The 13,754-nt window shown below is 43.4% G+C and overlaps 2 protein-coding genes across 2 annotated transcripts in view; one reads left to right on the top strand and one right to left on the bottom strand.

The window, feature by feature from the left end:
- The window catches only part of LOC310823739 (uncharacterized protein), a gene marked incomplete at both ends in the record, with an annotated part of 320,139 nt that overhangs the window by 130,737 nt on the left and 175,648 nt on the right, over positions 1 to 13,754 (top strand). The gene's annotated exons all lie outside the window — the stretch shown is intronic.
- Positions 669 to 13,098, bottom strand: LOC310823621 (uncharacterized protein). The gene is made up of 12 exons (XM_083696504.1): positions 12,786 to 13,098; positions 12,182 to 12,295; positions 11,391 to 11,481; positions 10,972 to 11,202; positions 8,569 to 10,379; positions 6,220 to 6,393; positions 5,581 to 5,754; positions 4,905 to 5,078; positions 4,244 to 4,417; positions 3,655 to 3,828; positions 3,493 to 3,539; positions 669 to 3,223 (listed from the first exon to the last, which is right to left on the bottom strand). Exons 1-12 carry the CDS (start codon positions 12,905 to 12,907, stop codon positions 2,694 to 2,696), a joined length of 3,816 nt encoding a protein of 1,271 aa, XP_083552630.1. The 5' UTR covers positions 12,908 to 13,098; the 3' UTR covers positions 669 to 2,693.

Raw genomic sequence — 13,754 nt, 5'->3', positions numbered from 1 at the left:
CTAAAAAGGGAAGAAAGTATAGAAAATACAATGGTTTGGGTTTTCACATAGAAAACAAGAACTTACATATCCTTGTTTGGAGAATGGATCTTGGAGGTACGGAAAAAGTGTCACAATTCCCAGTGCATAATTGGTTCTCACACTTGACGGTGGAATCCTCCTTTGTCTCCCGGGAATTTAGGCTCTGTACAGAACCCCCGACCAACCCTCAGATAACAGGTTATGGATCCTCAGCCTGAGGGGTGTTACCCTGTCAGATGCTGACTGGTCCTATGTAGGTTGGTGTCGATTAGATTCACTCCGCTGTTAACGGTCTACATCCCATAGTTCCCCCCATATCTTCCTCTACCCACCTCAGCTGAACTGAAAAATCACCCCAATCCTAAAAACTGTACGCAGAAGTGGGTAGTCTCTATGGTTAACGACCGCTCTAATCTGATATGAGTGCCAGTTGGTGTGGTTGCGGATAAAGGGTTTATCGGTAAGGATAATTTACCCAAAGGAGGTAATAAGGGGCCAGATATAACCCTTCAGATCCTAAAATGTATTATGCACAGTAGTCTATAATATTTTATGTTACCAGGAGGAGGTAAAAAGGCTTATGAGGGATGGAATGACTAAAAAAGATTTAAGAATTAAAATTGAGAAAACTGTTCCTTAAATGCAGGTTAAATTCTTTAATGATGGCTTAAGACATTGCAGCATTACAGGCAGAGTGATTAAATGGTAAAATGCTAGTATTCAAAATATGATAAAAATTTGAAAGAAATAAAAAATATCAGTCTGTCCCTACTCTGCCTGAGAAATTTAGAGAAGCCCCAGTGTCACTTGATCAGAGCGAAGCCGGTTCTTCTATCCGCCAGAGCTGTTGTTATACAAACAAAGGTCCGCCAAGGTCCTCCGTTGTACTCGAGTGGCGAGTCCTGAAGTCAGAATTTAATCATAGTGTGAGCTCCGGTCACGGAGAACTGCTCGGGAGCTAGGTTATGAAATCTCCAGTATCCACTTTGGGGTAGTCTTCAACACACTCAGTCCTGCTCCGGTCCTTCAGGTGTTACGCTCCGCAGCGGGGAAAGTCTGTTGTACTGCTCCAGTGAGCTCTTTTTGTAATCTTGCAATGGGGCTTTCCTTTACCCCCACCCTTTCTTATCTAGTTCATTTCATCAGGCATTGAATTCGATCTAGTTCTCAGTCAAGCATAGAATTCTATCTAATTCATTACATCACCCTGAGTTCGCAACCATGCTTAGTCATGGGCCTAAGGGCACCTGTTGTTATGTCTACTAGACATACTTATCACTCTCCTGCTCATACTGGACTCAAGGCCACTTCTTATTGTGGACTTGCAATTCTTTTCTATTTTCGTAACATAAAAATCTAGGCCTTTCTCAAAGTTAACATCTAGTACATATGGTATACAATTATCATTAGCCCACATGAATTATACAGTAAAACATTAATATGGTGGCCTACTTCAGCAATCATTTCTGAGTAAGAATTATACAGTCAAACATTAATGCATTTGGTTGCCTACTTCAGTATCAGTTTAACCGTTATCACTACGAGGTCCAACTAGATATGTTGACCGGGAGTCCTACACTACCTTTATAATTTCTCTTATTCAGTTTTGCCTTTTGCACATATTTGAACTCATTTATCAGTTACACACATTTGAATCAACTTATCATTAATCAATTAGACACATTCGAATCAACTTATCATTAATCAGTTACACCTATTTTAATCAACTTATCATTCATAAGCAGTTATGCAGTTGCACCTATTTGAAGGACAGTTCAAAGATAAAATGTGTTTCAGGAACATCCTCAGCCGCGGTGTCCCTCGGCAGGTCGGGCCCCCGGCTGCTAAGCTTTTTCTTTTTCTAGCAGTGTCGTGGTGATTCACCAAGGTTGCTCTCAAACCTCGGGCCGATCCTGCCGTGCTTAACATGGTAACATTGGGAATGGTGTTCAGGCCGGGGAAAGGCCGTACTAATCTCGCCCTCGGCGACAACACAAAGCAACAAATATCCCTATATGGATAATCACTAAATACACCAAACAAGATCCAAATGGAACAAATCCAAGCGAGGTGGTGAGCGAGCACAGCTCCAGAACACTGACTCAGCGAGCTGTTTATAGTCCATGTGGCTCGGGCTGATTGGTGGAATGGTAATTGATCAACCAGGAAGTGGGCAGAGCCTTCGGACCATGGACCGTATGGTGCATCACAACATGAAGGAGACAAAACACAGAACACACACAACAACACACACAGACCCGGGCGGAGCGTAGCTGCGACTAGAATGTTCTAGAGTGTTTTACTAAAGTGTTCTACTAGAGTGTTCTACTAGACTGTTCTACTAGAGTGTTCTACGAGATTGTTCTAGAGTGTTCTACTAGAGTGTTCTAGAGTGTTCTACTAGAGTGTTCTAGAGTGTTCTACTAGAGAGTGTTCTAGAGTGTTCTACTAGAGTGTTCTAGAGTGTTCTACTAGAGTGTTCTACTAGACTGTTCTAGAGTGTTCCACTAGAGTGTTCTACTAGAGTGTTCTACTAGAGTGTTCTAGAGTGTTCAACTAGAGCGTTCTACATCATCCAACATCTCAGTGAAAACACACCACTATCCAACTGCATCATGTTCTGATCCGTCATCTTTGAGCCTTTGGTGTTCAGTGTGATCTCCCTGAGATAGTTAACACAGGGTCACTGAACAGCCCTCGTCCCAAAGATAAAACCCTGGGTAGAGCGGCTCAGTGAATGTGGAGTGGAATGTGTGCAGGAGGGTCCGTGTGTCAGAGGAGACCCTGTAGAAGGACAGAGTGCCGGCCGGCCAGTCCAGATACACTCCTACTCTGTGGGAGCCAGAGGAGGGGACAGGTATGTCAGTCTTCTTCTTATTGTGCCAGGCGGAGTAACTGTCATCAGAGCACCACAGACTCCAGGACTTGTCATTTAATCCCAACACACAGTCTTCACCCACTCCTCTCCTGCTGATTCCTTTATATGTCACTCCTATATCAGCCCCTCCCCCACTCCTCTCTACCTCCCAGTAATGGCGCCCAGTCAGACCCTCTCTACACAGCACCTGTGACCAGCCCTCAAATCTCTCTGGGTGATCAGGATACGGCTGCTCCTCTCTCCCCCGTGTCACCTTTCTGTTCTCCTCAGACAGAGAGAGGTTTCTGTGTGCTGTGTTTTGGTCCAGTGTGAGCTCACAAGCATCTGATTGAGAGGGCAAAAATAATCATCAAATCAATACAATTGAATAAATTCCAATATTCACAATGTCATCTTGTTATGGCAACATTATTTTTTTCACAAAATATTACTTGAATTTATTAAAAATGTTTTACAAGGGATACAACTAATTCACATTTACTAATATTTTAGATTTACATATGAATACAATACTGGTGCTCTGTTTGAACTCTGCTGTGCCCTGGTTCTTGAGTAATATCACAGTCCTATTCTCTACAGCGATGGTGACTTACATTTGATCAGCCCAGGTTTGAGCCTGCACTCTCCACCATGGTCCATACTATATCAACCACAGAAGAACCCACAGAGGTTGGATGACACACTCACAATCATGTGGAAAATAGATACAGTGCATTCATCTCATTGATACGTCCAGTCACATATTGAGCCTTTACCTGAGTGTCTGTAGTTCACAGAGTGGATCTTTCTGTACAGCAGAGAGCAGCGCCAGTCCTGAGTCTCCTGGGTGATTGTAGCTGAGGTCCAGCTCTCTCAGGTGGGAGGGCTTAGACCTCAGAGCTGAAGCCAGAGAAACACAGCCTTCATCTGGGACTCCACAGCCTGACAACCTGGGGAAATAGTGTCACTCCATCAGATATCAAGAATCGGATTATTCCTCTCTAATGTACATGTGCAGCTTTAAATCCTCTTCATTTGGCAGTTGAAAGGCCACATATGAATGAGGAATCCAAATAAATACATGCAGCCAAACAATCACTGTGGTGCAAGAATTCATGAGTGAGAGTTATAGTTGCTCTCAACAGGGGAGCAAGCAACTTTGGATACATTTGTAGTCACTGGATTTCTACGTCTGGTATAATGTATTTGCTAGCTTTTGGGTAATAGTAATTGATTGGAAGATAATGTAAATTGTCTGTCTCAATCATTGAGCCTTTCAGTGCAAGTATCATTGATTCCATAGAATTATAATGTAACACACTTAGGAATGATGTGTCTGACAACAAGAATAGTCTGAGACCTCACCTCAGTGTCTGTAGTTGACAGTGTGGACTCCCCAGTCCAGCAGAGAGCAGCTTCACCCCCCCGTCACCTAGATCATTATGACTGAGGTCCAGCTCTCTCAGGTGGCAGGAGTCTGAGCTGAGAGATGAGGCCAACGCTTCACAGCATCTCTCTGTGAGGTCACATCCATTCAGCCTGAATGAGGAATACCAATAAATACATGCAGCCAAACGATCACTGTGGTGCAAGAATTCATGAATGAGAGTTATAATTGCTCTCAACAGGGGAGCAATTAACCATGGATAAATTTGTAGTCACTGGATTTCAACGTCTGGAATAATGTATTTGCAAGCTATTGGGTTAGTGCATTATTGTGTAGTCCCATGAGCTGATCTCAGACCAGGTGGGTCGGGATTTGAGGAGGGCAAACATATTCAGAGAGTGAAGACAGAGCAGCCACCCTCCCACCACACACACACACACACACACACACACACACACACACACACACACACACACACACACACACACACACACTATAGTAATTGATTGGAAGATGATGTACATTGTCTGTCTCAATTATTTAGACTTTCTGTGCAAGTATCATTGATTCCATCAAATGACAATGTAACAGACACTTAGGAATGATATGTCTGACAACAAGAATAGTCTCAGACCTCACCTCAGTGTCCGTAGTTGACAGTGTGGACTCCCCAGTCCAGCAGAGAGCATCTTATCCCTCCCGTCACCTAGATCATTATTACTGAGGTCCAGCTCTCTCAGGTGGCAGGAGTCTGAGCTTAGAGCTGAGGCCAACGCTTCACAGCATCTTTCTGTGAGGTGACATCCATTCAGCCTGAATGAGGAATACAAATAAATACATGCAGCCAAACCATCACTGTGGTGCATTATGATAAGAATTCATGAGTGAGAGTTACAGTTGCTCTCAACAGGGGAGCAATTAACCATGGATACATTTGTAGTGACTGGATTTCTACGTCTGGTATAATGTATTAGCTAGCTATTGGGTTAGTGCAGTATTGTGGAGTCCCATGAGCTGATCTAAGGCCAGGTGGGTCAGGATTTCAGAAAAGAAAAGTTATTCAGACAGTGCAGACAGAGCAGCCCCCCCTGCCACTGCACACACACACACACACACACACACACACACACACACACACACACACACACACACACACACACACACACACACACACAGTAATTGATTGGAAGATAATGATAATTGTCTGTCTCAATTATTGAGCCTTTCAGTGAAAGTATCATTGATTCCATAGAATGATAATGTAACAGTTCTTAGAAATGATTTGTCTGACAACAAGAATAGTCTCAGACCTCACCTCAGTGTCTGTAGTTGACAGTGTGGACTCCCCAGTCCAGCAGAGAGCAGCTTCACCCCCCCTTCACCTAGATCATTATGACTGAGGTCCAGCTCTCTCAGGTGGCAGGAGTCTGAGCTGAGAGCTGAGGCCAACGCTTCACAGCATCTCTCTGTGAGGTGACATCCATTCAGCCTGAATGAGGAATACAAATACATGCAGCCAAACGATTACTGTTGTGCATTATGATAAGAATTCATGAGTGAGAGTTATAGTTGCTCTCAACAGGGGAGCAATTAACCATGGATACATTTGTAGTGACTGGATTTCAACGTTTGGTATAATGTATTTGCTAGCTATTGGGTTAGTACAGTATTGTGTAGTCCAATGAGCTGATCTAAGGCCAGGTGGGTCAGGATTTGAGGAGGGCAAACATATTCAGAGTGTAAAGACAGAGCAGCCTCCCCCCCCCCAACACCCACACACATACACACGCACACGCACACGCACACATTATATTGTAATTGATAGGGAGATAATGTACATTTCTGTCTCAATTATTGACCCTTTCTGTGCAAGTATCATTGACTCCATAGAATGATAATGTAACAGACACTTAGGAATGATGTGTCTGGCAACAAGAATAGTCTCAGACCTCACCTCAGTGTCTGTAGTTGACAGTGTGAACTCCCCAGTCCAGCAGAGAGCAGCTTCACCCCCCCGTCACCTAGATCATTATTACTGAGGTCCAGCTCTCTCAGGTGGCAGGAGTCTGAGCTGAGAGCTGAGGCCAACGCTTCACAGCATCTCTCTGTGAGGTGACATCCATTCAGCCTGAATGAGGAATACAAATAAATACATGAAGCCAAACGATCACTGTGGTGCAGGAATTCATGAGTGAGAGTTATAGTTGCTCTCAACAGGGGAGCAAGCAACCATGGATACCTTTGTAGTGACTTGATTTCTATGTCTGGTATAATGAATTTGCTTGCTATTGGGTTCATGCAGTATTGTGTAGTCCCAGGAGCTGATCTAAAGTCAGGTGGGTCAGGATTTGATGAGTGTAAAGTTATTCAGAGAGTGAAGACAGAGCAGCCCCCCCTGCCACCGCGCACACACCAACACACACATTATATTGTAATTGATTGGAAGATAATGTCCATTGTCTGTCTCAATCATTGAGCCTTTCTGTGCAAGTATCATTGATTCCATCTAATTAAATGTTACCGACACTTAGAAATTATGCGTCTGGAAACAAGACCTTACCTCAGTGTCTGTAGTTGACAGTGTGGACTCCCCAGTCCAGCAGGGAGCAGCTTCACCCCCCCGTCACCAAGATCATTATGACTGAGGTCCAGCTCTCTCAGGTGGCAGGAGTCTGAGCTGAGAGCTGAGGCCAACGCTTCACAGCATCTCTCTGTGAGGTGACATCCATTCAGCCTGAATGAGGAATACAAATAAATACATGAAGCCAAACGATCACTGTGGTGCAGGAATTCATGAGTGAGAGTTATAGTTGCTCTCAACAGGGGAGCAAGCAACCATGGATACCTTTGTAGTGACTTGATTTCTATGTCTGGTATAATGTATTTGCTTGCTATTGGGTTCGTGCAGTGTTGTGTAGTCCCATGAGCTGATCTAAAGTCAGGTGGGTCAGGATTTGATGAGAGTAAAGTTATTCAGAGAGTGAAGACAGAGCAGCCCCCCCTGCCACCGCGCACACACCAACACACACATTATATTGTAATTGATTGGAAGATAATGTACATTGTCTGTCTCAATCATTGAGCCTTTCTGTGCAAGTATCATTGATTCCATCGAATTAAATGTTACCGACACTAAGAAATGATGCGTCTGGAAACAAGACCTTACCTCAGTGTCTGTAGTTGACAGTGTGGACTCCCCAGTCCAGCAGGGAGCACCTTCACCCCCCCGTCACCAAGATCATTGTGACTGAGGTCCAGCTCTTTCAGGTGGCAGGAGTCTGAGCTGAGAGCTGTGGCCAACGCTTCACAGCATCTCTCTGTGAGGTGACATCCATTCAGCCTGAATGAGGAGTACAAATAAATACATGCAGCCAAACGATCACGGTGATGCATTATGATAAGAATTCATAAACGAGAGTTATAGTTGCTCTCAACAGGGGAGCAAGCAACCATGGATACATTTGTAGTGACTGGATTTCTACATCTGGTAAAATGTATTTGCTAGCTATTGGTTTAGTGCAGTATTGTGTAGTCCCTGAGCTGATCGAAGGCCAGGCTGGTCAGGATTTGAGGAGCTAGGTTACCATATATTTACCATATAATTACATTTTCGTCAAAATCCCTTACATGGGCTGTTTTGGTATTTTAACATATTTCACAAGAAAAACATGTTTTCTAATCATTTCACTTCATTTTAAAGGTGAAATCATCATGTATCCATACTTTTCATGCCTTAAATGATGGATTGAGCTTTCAGTTGGAGATCAGTGGCGAGCTCCTTCCACCTGCACCAACTGTAAACTCACTGGCTAGAGAACTGACTCATTCCACTTCCACTAAAATAAAGCTGACAAACTCAGAAACTGAACTGTGGACACAGCCAGCCATGTTTTTATATATGCTACCTATTTTATTTGCTTAATGTCAGACCAAAAGTCTTCATTTGAGCCGCGGTGTGAGTATCTGTGGTACCGCGAGTGGAATGCGATAGTCGTTAGGTTAAAAACAGAGTCAACGTCAGGAGTGGATTTCTCCAAACCAGTGTTCAGTACTCCGACTGGAACTGGCTCTTTCTACCTCATTATTGGGAGTCGAGACACAAAGCGACTGAACATGTTGGAGCAAGTCGCATGTTTGTGTGTCAATAAAACATGAAAGATAAGCATGCAATCCATTAATGAATTACTTTTGACCATGTGCTCAATAACTCAGTTTCTTCCATTTAATCCGCAAATCATAATAAGTGATCACATACTCCATTCAAAGATCAAGTTTCAATGCAGTGTTTTGTCCATCTACTTACAGTGCAGTCTTAGAGGCTGTGACCACTGGCAGAAGCCTCAGAAGACTTTTTTCTGATCTGGAGTATTTCTTCAGGTCAAACACATCCAGCTCTCCATCTGAAGTCAGCAACAGAAATGCCAGAGCTGACCACTGTGCAGATGAGAGCTGGGCTTCTGAGAGACGTCCTGAGCTCAGGTAGCTTTGGATCTCCTCCACTAGAGAATGGTCATTCAGCTCATTCAGACAGTGGAACAGATTGATGCACCTCTCTGGAGAGGGATTCTCCCTGATCTTCTCCTTGATATACTTGACTGTTTCCTCATTGTTCTGTGAGCTGCTTCCTGTCTGTGTCAGAAGGCCTCGTAGGAGATTCTGATTGGACTCGAGTGAGAGGCCCAGGAGGAAGCGCAGGAACAGGTCCAGGTGACCATTCTCACTCTGTAAGGCCTGGTCCACTGCACTCTTTTGTAGTTTGATGATGGGGTTGATAAGTGGTGTGTGAATCTTTGGTTTACGTTTGAGTAATGACCATAGCTTCCTGGATGAGGATTTCTGTTTGACCAGTGGGATCTCATTGCTGTGGTTGAATATGAGGAACATATATAAAGCAGCTAGAAACTCCTGGATGCTCAGATGCACAAAGCTGAACACCTTGTGCAGCCCACACTCCTCTCTGAAGATCTGAGTGCACACACCCGAGTACACTGAGGCTTCTGTGACATCAATGCCACACTCTCTCAGGTCTTCCTCATAGAAGATCAGATTGCCATTTTCCAGCTGATTGAAGGCCAGTTTTCCCAGTGACAGAATAAGCTCTTTATCCCAGTGTGGATCTCTGTCATGGTCTCCAAGGTACTTCACATTCCTCTGTTGGGTCTGAAATACCAGGAAGTGTGTGTACATCTGTGTCAGAGTCTTGGGCATCTCTCCTCTCTCTGTTTGACCTAAAAGTCTCTCTAGGGTAGTGGCTGAGAGCCAACAGAACACTGGTATGTGGCACATGATGTGGAGGCTCCTTGATGACTTCATGTGTGTGTTGATTCTGCTGGCCAGGTTCTCATCACTGATTCTCTTCCTGAAGTACTCCTCCTTCTGTGGGTTGTTGAACCCTCGTACCTCTGTCACCTGGTCAACACACTCAGGAGGGATCTGATTGGCTGCTGCAGGTCGGGAGGTTACCCAGACGAGAGCAGAGGGAAGCAGATTCCCCTTGATGAGGTTTGTCAGCAGCACGTCCACTGAGGTTGACTCTGTGGCATCACAACATGTCTCGTTGTTCTGGAAGTCTAGAGGAAGTCGACACTCATCCAGACCATCAAAGATGAACAGAACTTTATACTTGTCAAAGTTGGAGATTCCTGATTCTTTTATTTCAATGAAGAAATGACCAAGAAGTTCATTCAAACTGCATTTCTTCTCTTTCATTAAATTCAGCTCCCGAAAAGGAAGTGGAAATATGAACTGGACATCCTCATTGGCTTTTCCTTCAGCCCAGTCCGTAATGAACTTCTGAGTAGAGACTGTTTTTCCAATGCCAGCGACTCCCTTTGTCAGCACATTTCTCATTGGTTTGTCTTGTCCAGGTAAAGGTTTGAAGATGTCGTTGCATTTGATTGATGTCTCCTGTGTTGCTGGTCTCCTGGATGCTGTCTCAATCTGTCTGACCTCATGTTCGTTATTGACCTCCCCACTTCCACCATCTGTGATGTAGACCTCTGTGTAGACCTTATCGAGAAGTATTGGGTTGCCTTGCTTAGCTATTCCCTCAAATACACACTGAAACTTCTTCTTCAGAGTGGACTTGAGTTCTTGTTGGCACACCACAGCAAGCTAACCTGAATGACAAAACAATTTACAAAATATTCCTGGACACTTTACATTAAGTTGACCCAATACCTGCAGTAACTATGAATATATATTTATGCCATTTAGCTGACGCTTTTATCTAAAGCGACTTGCATTGCAGTGAGTGCATACATTTCAGTATATATGGTCCCAGCAGGAATCAAACCCACAACCTAAGCATTATTAAAGCCATGATTTACCGACTGAGCCACAGAGGACCGCATTGTATTAATTAACAAGTTGTTATATAGTAATTAATTATTAATTATTCATATAGTAATTAATTACATAGTATGTAGTGTAGTTGAATGATATATTACTACACATGTAGGAAAGAACAGTCCTTAATCCATCTGTGTTATAGGAAACTGTCCAAACCCATTACTATGGAATTATACAGAAACAACCAATCTTGTTATTGGAGTAATTACAGAGACACTAAGTTATAGAGGCAACATAATATAAAGAGTGACCAAATGGGGATATACATCATAATTACAGTTAGTGGTGTTTGTATTTCCAATAATATTTCAGGCCCAGTAACACTTCTCTGTGAAAACACATGAGGTCTCTTACGTTTCTCCAGTGTGTCAGCGAGCTCCTTCTGGTTCATGTTCCTCAGGACGTGCAGTGTGATCTTCAGAGCCCCTTCTCTGGCACTGCTCTCCTGCTTCTCTTCTTCTTCATCATCCACCACTTCCTCTTCCTCCCCCTGACTCTCAAAGCACTCTGGGTAGTCTTGAGAAATAAGCCTCTTGAACCTCTTCAGCTCATTTCTCACTAGAGTGATGACATTGTCTTCAAGCGACTGAAACATTTAGAAAAATAAAGTGGAGTGAGATAGACAATAATGGGTAAACCATTACACACAGTAGAGAGACTAAATACAAAAAACACTTGACTTTGGCATGCAATTGAAACAAGAAAAATATAACTTTTGTATGGGGATGACTTAGCCATCTTCAATGTCAATGTCATACTTTCTATTTAGCTCACCCTGAATATGGAGGCCAGTTCACTTTGACTCTGGACAGACTGACCACTGGGAATCTCTGACTCTGGTCTCTCCACCTGGTTACTGAGGATTCTGGGTAAAAACAAGAAATAAGCATATGTCTTTATCCAGAGAAGTGTGAATGAGGCCCAGTTTCTCAAATAGAATAACTTAAGTGTGTATACCGCTACTGAATGTTATTGGCAGCCTCATAGACCACTATGAGGATTAAACCTCAAACTAACCGTTAACAAGATTCAGATGACTGTATCCTGACTGATGTATGATTGAAAACCCATTGTTGTTTTCGGCCATTGAAAATAAGTTATTAAAGTTAAACAAAGCTCTTGGGTCAGCTGAATATTACAACAAAATAACATTGGTGGACGGTGTAGCCAGTCCAAATTCATATATCTGTATTGTCAGTAGCTTTTAGATTTTTAGTGGCCATCTCCCTCCAAGATCCTCTCTCCTCCTCCATGGACAAGCCTTCTAGTGAGTGTTGTAACACTGTCTGTTGCTCCAATATGCATTGAACTACAGTATATCTACATTCCTCTGTCTAGCATTTGAAATTCTGCCTTTAATGATCAATATGTGCTGAATCCTAGAGCTGAAGATGATGTGATTAAAAGCTGTACAATAAATGATTGTTGCATTGTGTGCCTTATTCCCATGCTCCCTCCTTGATAGTAGAACCTGAGTTCATTCTAGTTTCCTCTGAGGACCTCATGAAACAAACAGGTGGCATAGTCTAGCAGTTAGTTCATCACATCCCCCATGATACACCTACCCTTGTTTAGTAGTGACGGTTCCTTGTCTGAAGTCTAATGGATGTATCATAGAACGGTCACTCTTCATGGACACACAGCTCAGTACAGGTGAGGCTGGTCTCTCCTGCTGGACCCTGCATTACAAGGTGGAGTTGTGTTTTTAAATGTGCCATATGAGCTGAGCTTCTAGATCCAGTTCCACAGGAGGGAGGCATTGTGAAGGACAGAGTGTTAATGAACCTGTCTTTGTTTCATTCAGGGGATCCCCATTACCATGGAGGGTTGGGGTGCACTGGGAGGAGGAGAGTGGGGACAGTGTGGCCAGTCCAAATTAATATATCTGTATAGTAAATAGCTTTTTCAGTGCATCTCTACTAATTTTATGTTCAGTAGCTTTTAGGTTTTAAGTGGCCATCTCCCTCCAGGATCCACTCTCCTCCCCCGTGGACACACCTTCTAGTGAGTGTTGCAACACTGTCTGTTGCTACATAATGCATTGAACTACAGTATATCTACATTCCTGTGTCTAACATTAATCTGATTATGAATGAAGTATGTATCATCATTATCATCATCAGTATCATCATCTTCATGGTAAATGCCCTCCAGAGACTCTTATCTTACCCCATGTCTTCAACCTCCCCAGAGAGACTCATTTTAGAGGCAGTTGTCCCCTCCTCTTTCTCCCCAGAGAGACTCATTTTAGAGGCAGTTGTCCCCTCCTCTCTCTCCCCAGAGAGACTCATTTTAGAGGCAGTGGTCCCCTCCTCTCTCTCCTCTCCTCAAAGAACCTCCTGCTATAAACCCAATGAACACACGCAGCACGTTAAAGGAGACCAAAGTTCAAAACCAGTGAAGTGAGAAACTACAGTCTGGGGCTCAACAGAGGGAGGAAAGGGACATGAAAGCCTGCTGATCCTAGATATACAGTATCTCTCTCTCCTGAAGCCAACAAGGGACACTGACAATGTCTCTCTGTCTCTCTGTCTCTCTCTCTCTCTCTCTCTCTCTCTCTCTCTCTCTCTCTCTCTCTCTCTCTCTCTCTCTCTCTCTCTCTCCACTTACTGGTTGCATAAAATTCAAATTAAATCAAAGATGAAAGTTAACTTTGATTACACAAACCAATCTTTACATAAAAAAACAAACATACAGTAAACCAACTAACTCTTCATAGAGTCTGTCTGCCAGAAAAACAATGAAAAACATCAACTTACGGTTGTGATCTGTCTCCCACCTCAGTGCTCAGCTCTGCTCTCTGTCTGGCTCCTCACTGATGCAGCTCTCCCCTGGATGAACTAGTACACATTGTATCACCTGGTGATGCACATATGGGTCATATGACAGGATGACAGTTATCACACCACTGACAACTGTTCACGTAAATACACATATTATTCTTTTTTGTTCAATCTTCTAGTGTGTCGTCAACACAACGTCCAGTCTGACAGATCTCCAAGGTTGTCAACATGACTTAGAGACAGAGAGGGGGCGTGGCCTATCTTGTCCAGATTATCTCTAATATAAACGTCTAACTTTTAACCTGCTGTAAATAATTGGCAGCCTCCATTAGATAATGTTGAATAAGAGGGAAGT

The sequence above is a fragment of the Argentina silus genome (genome assembly GCF_951799395.1).
Source record: "Argentina silus genome assembly, chromosome: Y".
Classification (NCBI taxonomy): Eukaryota; Metazoa; Chordata; class Actinopteri; order Argentiniformes; family Argentinidae; genus Argentina; species Argentina silus.
This window is presented reverse-complemented; position numbering and strand designations above follow the sequence as displayed.

Excerpts from the sequence above, each read along its gene's own strand:
- LOC310823621 (XM_083696504.1), bottom strand. The coding sequence starts at position 12,907 with ATGAGTCTCTCTGGGGAGAGAGAGGAGGGGACAACTGCCTCTAAAATG. Across the intron at positions 11,482-12,181 it reads ACCGTCACTACTAAACAAGG|AATCCTCAGTAACCAGGTGG; the intron begins GTAGGTGTATCA and ends GTTTTTACCCAG. Across the intron at positions 4,418-4,904 it reads TGTCAACTACGGACACTGAG|GCTGAATGGATGTGACCTCA; the intron begins GTGAGGTCTGAG and ends TTCCTCATTCAG.